Below are 15100 nucleotides of genomic sequence, written 5' to 3' on the forward strand. Positions count from 1 at the left end.
CTAAAATAGGGATAAATCACAGTTGATTATAACTCATTTAACTGCATTAAGTTCTCCTAGGGTAAAAAACGTACTCAATTGAGTAAGAAGCTAGACACATATATTTTTTACCTTGGGGAAAATTTTTTTTACCCTAGTGAGTTGCCAATTAATAGGTTAGGATTATTAGAGTCTTACCAACTGGGATAGCCTAAAATATTAGGCTGCAATGTCGGGACACAAACATCTTCAGGTCTCAGTTTTATGGAATGATAGCGATGGTAGTCTTATACTTGCATTAGTAAACACCCTCTAATATTTTAGTGAAAAAAAATATTACAGAACAAACAGAATTCCTGCCTTTGGTCTCATCAGCATTTCCCTCCCCACATCCTTTTTTTCCCCTCTCTGGTTCTCACAGTCTATAAAGTCTTAGAAGGTACCAGATGTTTGGAGGAGGCTGTCCCATACATCCTAGATTTTAAAGTAGATGCAAGATTTATTGCAGCTACACAAATGTAATTTCAGCCTTAACTTTTGAGCTCCTGAGCTAGGAGTAATCTGCACCATGGCCCCTTGTCAAACAGAACAGCTCATATCTGTGGAGTGTTGGTATCAATGACAAACACTCAAAATAACCGCAGGATGTTACTGAAAACAAATTCTGCCCACAAACTGTTTCCCTTTAGGAAATTTTAATTTACATAAACATTTTCTGAGAAAATGCTTTTGCATTCAGGCAACATTCAAAGGCTAGGCTGGAATCAGCTGAGTATAAATGGACAGCAACACCTGGGGTAGGCGCCCAAGCAGTGCCTGTCAATGCCTCAAACTACATTGTTCTCTTACTGCATTGTGCCTGGTAGTGAGAGCAGACTGCACCCCACTCTTGTGTCCCCAGGGTCCTACCTAGCTCAGGGGTGTGGCCTAGCATGCCCAGCCGCTTGGGTGCCCCAAGTTGAGGCTGGGCTGGGCTCAGTCCTGGGGAATCCCACATGCTTCTAGAAAGCAGCTGACAGTTCTGGCAGAGATCAACTGAGACTTTCATGTTCTCTAAAATGGGTCTAGCAGCAACTTCTTCAAAGTTGTCAGTAACTTTTCAAAAAACCCAAAAAAGCTCTTTATCTAAAATTCTTTTTCCTACAATAGTTAGTTGATAAAAATTTTTTGAACACCCACTCTGTGCAGGGCACAGAATTAAACGTCCTCAAGGAAAACTATGGAAATGCATCCCGAGTAGACTCCTGATTGTTTTCTAGGATTACAAAGAAATGAAAATTGACAAACTATAGAGCTTCAGAAGAGAATGGAATGCCATTGGGGTGTTCAGCTGAACACTTAAAACATTTCATTTTGTCCATGAGTTGCCTTTCTTTTGACAAACCCAACAACAACTGAATTCAAAATAATTACAACTCATTTGCAATTAATTTATGGCATAGTAAAGATCATGAGAATGTGCTACCAGTTCGATTCTTGCTTTTATTGACCATCGATTGCATGCCACTATTAACATTTTTAATGAGCACATAATAAAAAAAAACACCATAAAAATGTATAAGCTAGGACATGAATGTAGCAGACAGAGATGGCGCATTTGACTCAGCAACAGGAGGGAAGGGGGTTGATGAAAAGATGGTAGAAGCCCAAGAGTGATGGGCTACAGATGCCAACCAGAGAGAGGGCTTTATATATAATTACTGTTGGGTTACTGATTTGCTCACTGGTCTTCCCTGCTGCCTTCATGAACCCTGGAGCCCTGTCATCTTGAATGCATATGTGTGGAAAACAGAGTTGGCACATTTGACTGATTTATGGCACTTCACTTCGGGACAAGTATTAGCAAGAACATATTTTGCTCCAAAAGTCTATGTTGGTGGTCACTTCTCAGTGCCATAGCAGAACCAGAAGAAAGAAAGAAGTCGGATTTTTCTCACGGACTAATAAAAAAAACATGAGAAAGGGTATGAGATATATTAAGGGAGGGCTAACCACCACGTTCCCTTTTCATTAAAGTACGTCCAACACGCGGTGGGTTCAAATTTTAGTTTTTAAATCAAATGGTTTTCCAGACATTCAACTTCACATCTAATTGGCAACCAGGAAACCCAATTGATAGAAAGTATAAAGATTTGTTTTATGTTAAAATAGACAACCAGCACTGAGGAGAAAAAGCCAATAAGGCAGTCACCATTGCTCTTATAAGTTAAAAGCCTATAATCTCATTCTTAATCATGTCCTGCTCTAAGTAACAAAATCCACATGCCCGCTTTCATCAATAAGGTGCAGGCTGAGCAAAGACAATTTAACTGTGCTATAAATTTGGGTAGTTTCAACCAAAAAGTATGAATAATCTGTATGACTCAAAGTGGGATGCTATGAGGTTTAATCTGGTTTTAAAATATGCAAATATTTTTAGGTTTCTTGATGAGAGTACTTTTTGATTAGCATTATTTGGCTAGAGTGTCTTTGCCAAAATTAATCTAAATATATGTTCTAGAAGATCAAGTTATTCTTATATATTTTTTTAATTCATACTCCCGTCCAAAATCTCAGCAAAGAATCATATCATGTTTGAGTTAGAAGGGTACTTTAATGATTAACTTTTTAAAACACTTCCTCATTTTTCAAATAAAGTAACCCAAGATCATGCAAACAGATTTTATACTCCCACTACAGGGAGAGAGAACAACATTTCAATTCATTCTCTCTGAAATGATTTCTGGGGTTTTGTTCGATGAGTTCCATTTGAATCTACCCACTCTCAAATCTTTTTTTAAAACTTCAAAACCATTTTCTTTGGCGTTCCTAAGCATAATAGCATGTTAGCCGGTGGGTGACAGAGCCAAAGCCGAAGGCTTGTAACCTAAGCACATCTTTGTACAAGGGGCTTAGGTTTCGCCCCGTTCCAACACATCCTAGATCTTTTTCCCCCTCCCACCGGAATCTTAGATGTCAGAAGGCGTTAGGCGTGCCTTCTGGTTTGGAGGTTTGCATAAATGATGCGGCTGACGGAAGCCTCCGCGCCACTCTGCCTGTCACCACGCAATTGTGCAGTAAATGCAATCGAAAAGTACTTTGATTTGAAGGCCATTTGACAGAGGGGGAGAACACACACTCTTTCAAGGCCTGTGTATTTTCCTGGGAGCAGCCTGCCTGTAAAATGTGTCCTTTTATCCTTGGATTGCAATTTGGGAAATATCTTTTGGTAGTGCGGTCCCTGAGCGATTTCTGCAACTCAAGACGAGAGCCTTGACTCCCCAGACCTTCGCTGCATCTTCCCCACCCTCTCTCCTCCTACCTTCCAAAGACAGCAAGGCTGTTCGGCGCTAGGGCGCCGGAAGCATTCTCCACAGAATGAGGAACAAATTTTGCATATTTTAGCACAAATATTGAGCTAGTTTCATCATGGACGTTTAAGGAAGGGGTGGTTTACTAGTATCTGTGACTACGTTGAGGTAATACGAGTAAGAGCCAGTGCTGTGGATTTCTTTTTAATGAGATTTTTGTTTTCTTCCCCTAACTTGTCCCTTCCCACAGGAGCTCCCAGAAAGTCAACAAGAGTACTTTTCACTCTGTCAGAGAGATCAGCGAATTCGGTACAGGACCGTCCTTCACAACATACCACGATTTCCTCTTCTTACTGTTATTATTTTAGATTTAGAAAAAGAAGAAAAAAATGCAAAGTAATGTCAACACTTTGCTAAAAGCTGTTCCCCGGTGTTGTATGTAATCCTCGCGGGCTCCGTACGTCATCACGACGTCAGAGCCGCCCACCCGGCCCACAGCTCCGTTGGAGATCTACGTCACCGCAATGACGTCACGGCTCCGTGGCAACGCCCCTTACCTATGAACAGATTCCATTCGGTGTCCAGATCAGCCTGGTTGGCCAGGCAGCCCTTCATGACGTTGAGGCAGTAGTTCTTGCAAGGTCTCACGGTGGGAAGCCCTCGGCAGTACGGGCAGTACAGCATCTTCATGAGGGCTCGGATGCACCCCGGGGTCGGGCTGACCTGTCGATCGATTGAGAAGAAAAAGAAAATCAGAACTAAGAAGGGCGGGAGGGAGACAAAAGATGTAACCCATTTTCTCCTTGAAAAAGAAAAAGGAGAAATGGCTCTGAGAAACGCCAGCAGCCGCGGAGCAAAGCAGCTATTAGGATCGTAACCCTTTGTCATACTCGATCTCCATGCCAGGCAGGTCGACATGGCAATAATCAGTTTTCGTGAGATGTCCCCGTCCACATGTTGATATCTGTGTCATTGTAACCCAGCCCTAAAACCTGGACGCTGTTGCAGTGCCGTAGCACGTGAAATGAGATAATGCACGTGAAAGCAATTTGCAAAGTTAAAAGCTCCATAAAAATGTAGGCATGATTAAAGTTTGATGTGACACCTTTCGAAAGTTTTCCAATTGGTTATTTGACCCCGTTTCTAAACGAGGCTGGCAGATCTACTGCCTTTGTATGTAACTTATTAAAAAGAATCAGTATCAACTTGTCTGGCATTTCTAAGACCCAGGCCTGCTTAGAAGCAATGGGAACTGCCGAGAGAATGTCTTCAGGCATTTGAAGCTTTGCAGGTCTGGGAACTTTGTGGAAAATGGACCCAGGGTTGAATGTAAGGAGAAATCCTTGTAGTACTTCACAGGAGCTACTAATCAACCGACAATGAAGTGGCATTTGCCTTGAATAAGAAAAGCTGAGGTGCTTCTAAGTTAATCAATTCTAAGCCAATAAAATATTTTTTGGACTCATTGAAAATTCTAATTTGACTTCAAGAGGAAAGAGTATTTAAAACAGCATGGACCAACAATGGAAGAAAATACAGAAAGTTCTTTTTATGACTAGACACAAAATTACTATTGTATTTATCTGGTTAGTGCCATGTAATTTTGGTGTCTTAGTCAAGTAACCATATGTTGCTGTTCTTGTGTTCCAGACCTGAGAACAAGCCTAACTTGTATCATTTGGATGTGTCGGAGAGTCACAGTCTTATCAGACCGACCTGGGCACGCAGGGAGGGCACGTAGGGAGCATTTCCATGTCAAGAACATGTCGATACTGACGAAGCATAACATCAATGTAAAGGTGAGACAATGAAAGGTAGTTCTGCATAAATAGGTACTTTCCACTACTAGAGCCAATCTCTGTCATTATATTCTTTTTTTTTTTTTTTTTTTTTATTTGACAGAGAGAGAGATAGCGAGAGCAGGAACACAAGCAGGGGGAGTGGGAGAGGGAGAAGCAGGCTTCCTGCCGAGCAAGGAGCCCGATGTGGGACTCGATCCCAGAACCCTGGGATCATGACCTGAGCCGAAGGCAAGACGCTCAACGACTGAGCCACCCAGGCGCCCTGTCATTATATTCTTTACCTAGAAACCACATGTGAATTTGTTTTTAGCTTTTTAACTTGAGTATAGTTGATACACAATTTACATTAGTTTCAACATAGTGATTCAACTTCTCTACACCTTATGCTGCACTCACCACTAATGTAGCTACCATCTGTCCCCATACAACACTATTATAATACTATTGACTATATTCCCTATGCTGTACCTTCCATCTCTGTAGCTTATTTATTCGATAACTGGAAGCCTATATCTCCCATTTCCCTTCACCCACTTTGTCCATCACTCCTTTCCTTCTGGCAACCATCAGTTTGTTCTATTTAGAGGTCTGATTCTGCTTTTTGTTTGCTTATTCACTTGTTTTTTTAGATTCCCCTTATGAGTGAAATCGTATGGTAATTGTCTTTCAACACCTTTGAGGTTTTTAATGCAAGGCTTTGTTTTTTGTAACATTCTCTTACTTTAACGATGTATACTGACTAAGCCCTTAATACATTGTTTCAGAAAACAAGGCTATTTATTTATTTATTTATTTAGGCACTGAAAATTCTGGTTGTTCTTTTGATTTTATTTCCAAAATTGTAAGAAGTTTTTAAACATACAGAAAAGTTGAAAGACTGTTATAATATATACCCATAGCCTCACTCCTAGATTATCATTTAACATTTTCCTATACTTGCTTTTTCATATATCTGCCCATCCTTCAATCTATCCATTAATCACCTTACTTTTTATGCATTCAAAGTAATATCCTTTTGATTTTTACTTTTCCTTGTAGTTTAATGTTGGCTTTAATAAGATAGAATTAACATGATCAACAATAGAAAGTTGGCATATTAAGTACTCCAAATCAAAAAGTGCAGTAAAATATAATTGGCCTTACTTTACAAAGGTATTTAGAGAATGGTTTAGTATCCATTAATTTTACAACTTATTTTCCAACAACAGAACGAAACAAAACAAAAAACATTAAGAACAAAATTGAGGAATCTGGTGGCTTTTAACTTGAGCACACATTTGTGTCACGATATCATCTCCTCCAGATAAGCTATTTTGTGAAAATGCCAAATTTTATCCACACCAGAGCAATAGTATCTTAAAACTTTCTTTTATCCACTTGTATCCCAAGTCATTCATGGAAAAAAGAGGAAAAAAAATCTGTATTCTCCATACAGGATTTATGTGGAATTTCAAATTCTTGTGCATTTTACTTATTTGATATGGTGGCATTCCTACAAATTTGTGTCTGTAGGATTTTGTTTTCCGTAGATTTGTGACTTTTGTCCTGACCCTGATGCCTTTCTCCAGAGACCAACCCTATTTTCAGCTGAGCTGGCTAAGCAATTTCTTCCTTTAACTCTATTGGATTTTTGGTTTTCTGGCTATTGGTATGACACAGTGCTTTGCTTCTTCTCCCTCAGTATGCCAGCGTAAATTGGGAGCATTTGTCAATACTAGGGATCTCTTAGGCAGTGTGGACTCTGTCATCATTATAACCTGCACTGCTCTGCAAAACATGCAGATCCTTAAAAGGCATTGTGATTATGATTCAGGTAGTCAATAAGTGCTTTTGAATTGAACTCTCTATTGTGTTTCTCAATTTCTTGGCCACATTGATATTCAAAGAAAGAAAGACAGATAGATTTATACATCTTAGCATTCAACTGTTACCTTTTAAGTATGTTTTCAAAGGTAATTATTGATTGCATTAATTCCAAGGTCTTTTTGTTTTGTTTTGTTTTGTTTTAAATTGTGTTGGAACCAGTACAGTTTTCTCAGTCTGACATTTTAGAAGAGTCTCCAAATCAGGGTAGCAACCAACAGAGAAAATTGAACATCCTTAATAACCCCAAAGAACAATGTTGTTCAAGTTAAATGTGGCTCTCTCAGTACCTTTGGAAATGACATCCCTCCTGGTCAAATAAAGGGCATTTGAAGAAGAAGAAAATGGAGTGTGGAGGATCAAAGTTTAAGCTTTCATGTTCACAGACCCATATTTGTTGAACTGACATAACTGCATGTGTGAATTAAAATAAAAAAAATCATCACTTCAAACTGAAGACTTAGAAGTAAGCCTCTGAAAAGAAGGTTGCTTTAAATGCCAGTTGTGTGAGGGATATTTCCATTTTTAAATGTTTAATAGTGTTTTATAATTGTGCTATAGTGATTTAAAAAAATCTTTTTATTTTGAAATCAATATAGACGCATGAGATGCTGCAAAAATAGTAGAGTCCTGGGTACCCTTCACTCACCAATGTCACTTGATGGTGACATTTCAAACAGCTGTGGTATGGGGCACCTGGGTGGCTCAGCTGGTTAAGCATCTGACTCTGGATTTTGGCTCAGGTCTGTGATCTCAGGGTCGTGGGATCGAGACCTGCGTCAGGCTCCACACTCACTGTGGACTCTATTTAAGATTCTCTCTGTCTCTTTCTATCTCTCTGCCCCTCCCCCTGCTATTGCTCTCTCTCTAAAATAAATAAATAAATAGATCTTTTAAAAAAATAGCCATGGTACAGTATCAAACAAGGAAACTGACCTTGGTATGTTGCCATGAACTAGTCTATAGCCCTTATTGAGTTTTCATGATTTTTTCAACCTGCATTCATTTGTGTGTGTACACATATGTACAGTTTTATTCCATATACAGACTTGTGTCATAATACCACAACCAACATAGAGAACCTTTCATCACCACAAAAGAACTCCTTTGTGTTACCTCCCGTGCTACCCTGGTTCCTGTCACCTGGCAATAATCTATTTTCCATCTCTATAATTATATCATTTCAAAAACGTTATATGAATGGAATCGCATAGTTGTCACCTTTTGACCTTTTGAGCTTTACTTTTTTTTTTTAAACTGAGCATAATGCCTTTGAGGTCCAACCAAGTTGTTCCATGTATTAATACCTCATTCCTTTTTATTGCTGAGTTATATTCCTTTGTTTGGTTATAACAGGATTTGTACAACTCTTCATTCACTGAAGGATATCTGGGTTGTTCCAGTAGTTGGCTATTAGAAATAAAGTTTCTATGAGCATTCATGCACGGGTGTTCGCAAGAATGTAAGTTTCTGTTTCTCTGGGATAAATGCCTAAGAGTGCAATTGATGGGTCAATTCCTTGCATCTTGGGTTTAGTCTTTCTGTTAACTTCTTTTGAAGCTGTTTGTATATAATGACATTAATAATCATTTTACAGTTGGTATTATAATTGACAAGTTTTAGTAATCATATAATTTATATCTAAGTTTTCTTAGTTGTGTCTGTAGGTGAAATAACAAAAATAACATAAAAATATTGAGTTCTTAGTTTGCAACCTTGTGCTTTTCTGTTGTTGTTTGTATTTCTTTTCTAAAAGGTTAAAGCAAGATACATTGAAACATGACAAGAAATACAAAAAGAACCCTTAGTAAAGCAGTATGGGGAGAGAGGACTAAGACCTATCTACCTGGCTCCTCACCTGTATCAGGATGTTATAGCAAGTAATTCTTACATTTTCTAAATGTGATTTGTGGCATGGCACACCCTTACCCATACAGTAGCAATTCATTTCAGGTCTTTAATATACGTAAGACTTTTTTGTAACTGGACCAACATTCATGCATTGATGCTCATGTTAGTAATTTCTAGTAGTAGCCAATGTAAAATAATTGTCACTTAAAATATTTTTAGAAAACAAGAAAACATGTGAAAGTTATAAATCTATATTTATACACAATGAATATATACCTAGTGAGTGCTTGTTTCTATGGAAATCAGACAGCCGAAATAATCAAATAAACCTATTTGACTTCTCCCAAAAGACAAACAAGTTAATGAAAGTAAACTCTTTAACCAGAATAAATTAAAAATGTGTTTTTAAGCAAGAGTCCATGCCATTCTCCAGTTTCTAACATCCAATGAGTTTCTAACACTAGCAATAAACAAACTAAAAAAGAAATTAAGATACCAATTTCATTTACAACAGTATCTAAAAGAATAAAATACTCAGGAATAAAATTTAACCAAAAAGGTGATAGAATTTTACATTGAAAACTATTAAGTATTGTTGAGAGAAATTAAAGAAGACCTAAATCAATGGAAAGATATCCTGCGTTTGTGTATTGGAAGACTTAATATTGTTAAGATAGCAATACTACTCAAAGTAATTTATAGATTCATTGCAAACCTTATCAAAATTCTAACAGTTTTTCCTGGAGGAAATGTAAAAGACAATCCTCAAATTCATATGGAATTGCAAGGGACCCAAATAGTCAAAACAATTTTGAAAAATAACAAATTTCCTGATTTCAAAATGTACTACAGCTTGCTACAAAGCTAAAGTAATCAAAACTCAGTGGTACTGTCCCTCAATCTCACTTCTAGGTATTTCTTCAAAAAAAGCTGGAAACAGGTCCTGGAAGAGATATTTGTACTCCCATGTTCATTGCAGCATTATCACAATAACCAAGAGGTTATTTCTGATGTTCATTGACTGATGAGTGGCTAAAGAAAATGAGGTATGTACATACAATGGAATATTATTCATCCTTAAAAAAGAAGGAAATCCTGCAATATGCAACAACATGGATAAACCTTGAGAACATTATACTAAGTGAAATAAGCCAGTCACAGAAGGACAAATACTGCATGATTCTACTTATATGGGGTACCTAAAGTAGTCAAACTCATAGCACCAGAAAGCAAAATGGTGTTTGCTGGGGCTGTGAGGGAGAGGGAAATGGAGAATTTCTATTCAATGGATATAGAGTTTCAGTCATGCAAGATGAAAAAGTTCTAGAGATCTTCTGTACAACTATGTGCATATAGTTAGCAATATGTATGGAATATTTAACAATTTGTCAAGAAAGAAGATATGTGTTTTCTCACAGTTATCATCATCATCATCATCATCATCATCACCAGCACCATCATCATCATCACCACCATCATCATCAATGTTGTGGTACTGGAATGAGGATAGACATTTAAATCAGTAAAATAGAGTTGAAAGACCAGAAATAAACATACACATTTATGGCCAATTGATTTTTACAAGGGTGTGAAGATTATTTAATGGGGTAAGAATAGTGTCTTCAACAAATCATATTGGAACAACTGGATATCCTCATGAAAAATAGTGAAGTTGGACCTGACCTCAGACCATGCACCAAAATTTCTCAAAATGGATAAATAACCTAAATATGAGCAAAATCAATAAAACTCTTGGAAAAAAACTATATAGGGTAAATCTTAATGACCATGGATTTGGCAACGGATTCTTAGAAATGACTCCAAAAGAAAAAAAAATCAATTGGGCTTCATTAAAATTAATAGCTTTTGTGCATCAAAGGACATTACCAAGAAAGTGAAACGGCAACCTAACAAATGGAAGAAAATGTCTGTAAATTATATATCTGATAAGGGTCTTATATTTAGAATATATACAGAATTCCTAAAGCTCAGCAAAAAAAGGACAAGCAACCCAATTATAAAATAGGCAAAGGACTTAAATAGACATTTCTCCAAAGAAGATATAAAATGGCTAAGCAGCTCATGAAAAGATGCTCAACATTGTTGGTCACTAGAGAATGAAAATCAAATTGAGATATCACTCACACCGCTAGGATGGCTACAATAAAAGAGAGAGATAATAAAGAACATTGATGTGGATGTGGAGAAATTGGAACCCTCATACACAGCTGATGGGAATGTACAATGGCAGCCACTGTGGAAACAAAACTACCATATGATTCAGCAATTCTACACCTAGTTATGTACCCAAGAGAAATGAAAATATACACCATACAAAAATTTGTACAATGCTTATAAAAGCATCATAGCCAAAACCTGGAATCAATCCAAATTTCCATCAATTGATGAATGGATAAACAAAATGTGGTATATCCATCCAGTGAAATATTATTCAGCAATTAAAAGGAATGAAATTCTGAGATGCTGCATCATTGATGAACTTTGAAAGAATATTAAACCAGTCATAGAAAACCATGTATTGTGTGATTCCATGCATTTACAAAATGTCCAGAATAGACACATCCATGGTTGTCAGGGGCTGGGTAAGAGAGTGGAAGAAACATAAGTTGGGGCTGATAGGTACAAGTTTTCTTTTTGTGTGTTGAAAATGTTCTACAATTACAGAAACACTAATCATTGCCAATACTGTAAGTATACTAAATACCATTGACATTTGCACTTTAAATACCATTTATATTTACCAGTGAACTTTATGGTATATAAATTGTATCTCAGTAAAGCTGTTTGAAAGAGAGAGAGAAGTGCCTTTAACAAATAATTTCCTACTACAATATTTGTAAGTTGTACAGCGGAATTACTGTCTTTGTCACCTAACCAGGGCTTTATTTAGGCATGTGGTTATATAAAAATTGTTTAAATAATGTTAAGCTCAAATTACATTATACCAAAATTAGTTTGATGTGCATGACTTTAATGATATTTTAACACTTTCTTTTGAGAAAGTCACCTATTATTTCAACTGTTACTCAATGGTGGCTTGGTGGAATGAATTACCGTGTACACAAAGAGAAAACCTTTAGGCCATCTAATTCAGTTTGAATGTTGATTAAAATGTATATGCTCTAAAACTATCTTCTCTCCATCTCATACCATCAAGAGTGAACAAGGATAAGACAGGAAGCAATCAAGAATTGCAAATCAGAGCCTGAAGGAAAAATACTCCCTATATGGATGACAAATGTTTGTAGTGCCATCATGATAAAAATTCAGCCTATTTTTAAAAATGTAATTTACTTATTAGCTAGAAACCCCCCCTAGAAAAAACATGAGGCTTATGAAGCATTTGCAAACCATAAAATGATTGAGCTTGTTGGGTCTGGGAGAAAAGGAACAGACCTAATTTGCATACCTAATAGCCGGAGCTGCAGAACTTTCAAAGCCAAGTCTAAGTAACATCGATGCTATGTACAGTTAAAATCAGGACATGGGAAGTAAGGTGACTTAAGGTCTATGTCAGTTCTTAGCAGCCCCATTAGTGCTTGTCAGATTATGTCACAAATTCAGTGTTACCTAGATCCAGTTCCTATATTTAATTTTATTCTTCAAAACATAAATAAAACTGCCACAGAAGTTAGTAAATGAATGTTATTATTCATTTTGGAATAGTTCCAAATAGCATTTAAATAAATTACACACGCATACACACACACACAGAGACTGGATATTTTTCATCCATTAGAATAAAACAGCTCTTCCTACTAGTTAAATATATATTTCAGAGGGCTTTCTGATGTGTTTACCCAATAAAACACAGTATCATTTTAATTTTACCTTGCTCTATCATCATGAGTTCTTGGCGATATTGCCTTTTATTTGTGCAGTCTGCTTGACATTCTAAACTTTACCCAAATGTAAATCTTCAAATGGGAATGCAGAATGTAAAATAAGATCCCTAAATGTCTCATCAGGGAATAGTTGCCTTCCTCAGTTAGAAATTATAGTTTAAATATTACTTCATTTGGAAGAAACATTTTAGTTGTAACTTTAAATATGAGTCATTGGTGTGAGAATCCACTTTGGTAAAAGCTATGAATTCCAAGCCTCTGTACAGTGGAACTAACATATTTGTAATGTTTCTGCTCTGGAATACACACAATCTGCTCTGAAAGTAGGGGGATGTGGCATTTTCAAGAGTGTAAAACCAAATCACTCATTCTCTAATGAACATGATAACTTTAAACTCCTAGTGCAAAGAGCTGGCATATGGTGGGAGGGGAATAATATTAAAATATGTCTGATGGATACAGGAAAATAGACAAACACCATATTGTGTTTTGGTAATTTTTGATGCAAAACACATGGATATGAAATTTGTGTTAATCTTATCTATCTCTCACTCAACAGTTCCCCAAGAATAGTGATATGCCTTCCTGCCCGTAGCACTGATGTCATCTAGTTTATGGATAATGTCGTTGTGAGCACACACAGAGATTCACATTAGTTATTCTATTTCCTGATGAACCCTACATGAGAATCCCTGTGGCTCAAAGCACCAGAGTATTTCCATGGAAAATTCCCATTCTTTACTTCATCCTGCAAAGTACCAACATGGACCTTTTCAGAAAAAGTCCTAAGGAGGAAGAAAAGTTTCGGGGCAAATCTAGAACACTAGTTTGGCTATGCTCTAATACGTTGGCTGACAATTGAGCCATGGACTGTCATTAGCAAAGAAGAGAGTATTAAATTTGGAAATTTCTGTGGACATGGGGGAAACTGGTTAGGAAGAGATCCTCCAAAAGAAGCCAATGGTGACTCTACACTTCAAAATAGTAATGAGGAGGAGGAGAAGAAGAAGAAGGTGAAGGAGAAGGAGGAGAGGAAGAGGAAGAGGAAGAAAGAGGAAGAAGAAGAAGAAGAAGAAGAAGAAGAAGAAGAAGAAGAAGAAGAAGGCAAAAAAAAAAAAAAGCTAAGATGGTGGTTTTTGAGACTGAAAAACAATTGTAGTGTACCAAGGAAAGGTTTTTCTTCCCTCTTCTTTCAATATTAATAGAATGGAAGGCTATGAATGAATTCATTCTCAAGTTCATGCAATAAGTATTTAACAAGCATCACCACGTGCTGAAACTGCTCGAGGTGCTATAATGAAAATGAATGGATTTCAAATTTACCAGGGAGCAAGATCTATAGCTGAGGGAGAGAGCAGGTGAGAAATACCTGGGGTTCAAATGACTGGTCAAGAAACACAGCACTAGTGAAGAACCTGATTTCACCTAAGAAAGGCCAGTGGGAGGTTAATCATGAGAAACTCCCAGGAGAACAGGAGAAGCATAAAATGAAATATCAGGAGCATGGGGAATTCAGTGATCTTGTACTATTCACTGATTTAATGTTTTTGTTATTTTTATCTTATGTAAACATCTTATAAGGACAACTTGATAAGAGTCTACAGGATTACAGGGCACATTGTGCCTTTCAGGACTTCTGATATTCCCAAGTGTTCTGGGGATGTGTGAGGGAGAGAAAAATATACCAACAAAATCAAAAGTCCATGAAATGAATTATGGGAGAATTTGTAGAAGAGTGATATAAAAATAATGTTTCTAATCTTCTTGTGTCAAGGCAGCTTAAAAGGTTGTTCCTCCAAATAATCCAGGGCTACCTGAATAATTCTTCAGTCTCAAAAGAGGTTTACTATGAAGGATGAAACCAATGTGTAAGTTATGGCATATTTGATACAGAAATAAGCAATATTGTGCAGCCATAAAAAAGGATGAGATTGTGCCATTTGAGACAACATGGATGAATCTAGAGGGTATCTATCTAGAGGGTGAAATAAGTCAGAGAAAGACAAATACCATATGATTTCACTCATGTGGAATCTAAAAAACAAAACAGATGAATAAACAAACAAAAAGCAGAATCAGACCTATAAATACAGAGAACAAACTGATGTTGCCAGAGGAAGGGGGTGATGGGCAAAGTGGGTTAAGGGGAGTGGGAGGTAAAGGCTTCCAGTTATGGAATGCATAAGCCACAGGGATGGAAGGCACAGCATAGGGAATATAGTCAATGATACTGTAAGAGCGTTTTATGGTGACAGATGACAGTTCCACTGGCAGTGAGCACAGCAGAATATATAGAGAAGTTGAATTGCTGTGTTGTACACCTGAAACTAATGTAACATTGTGTGTCAACTATACTCAAATAAAATTTTTTAAAAAGGAAATAAGCAATATTACTTTAAAGTGATTACTTCATAAGAATGATGAAATGTAAGAAAAAGTAAGTTTTTCC

The 15100-nt window shown here is 37.0% G+C and overlaps 1 protein-coding gene across 2 annotated transcripts in view; it reads right to left on the reverse strand.

The window, feature by feature from the left end:
* The window catches only part of GPC6 (glypican 6), a 1081278-nt gene that overhangs the window by 346906 nt on the left and 719272 nt on the right, over positions 1–15100 (reverse strand). For both annotated transcript variants that reach the window (XM_045869601.3, XM_054506389.2), the window contains exon 4: positions 3827–3992. In XM_045869601.3, coding sequence (XP_045725557.1) covers positions 3827–3992 — 166 coding nt within the window. The remainder of the gene's footprint in view (positions 1–3826; positions 3993–15100) is intronic.

The sequence above is a fragment of the Mirounga angustirostris genome, unplaced genomic scaffold, assembly GCF_029215605.1.
Source record: "Mirounga angustirostris isolate CCGP_5_RB_7025 unplaced genomic scaffold, mMirAng1.0.hap1 SCAF_3, whole genome shotgun sequence".
Taxonomy (NCBI): domain Eukaryota; kingdom Metazoa; phylum Chordata; class Mammalia; order Carnivora; family Phocidae; genus Mirounga; species Mirounga angustirostris.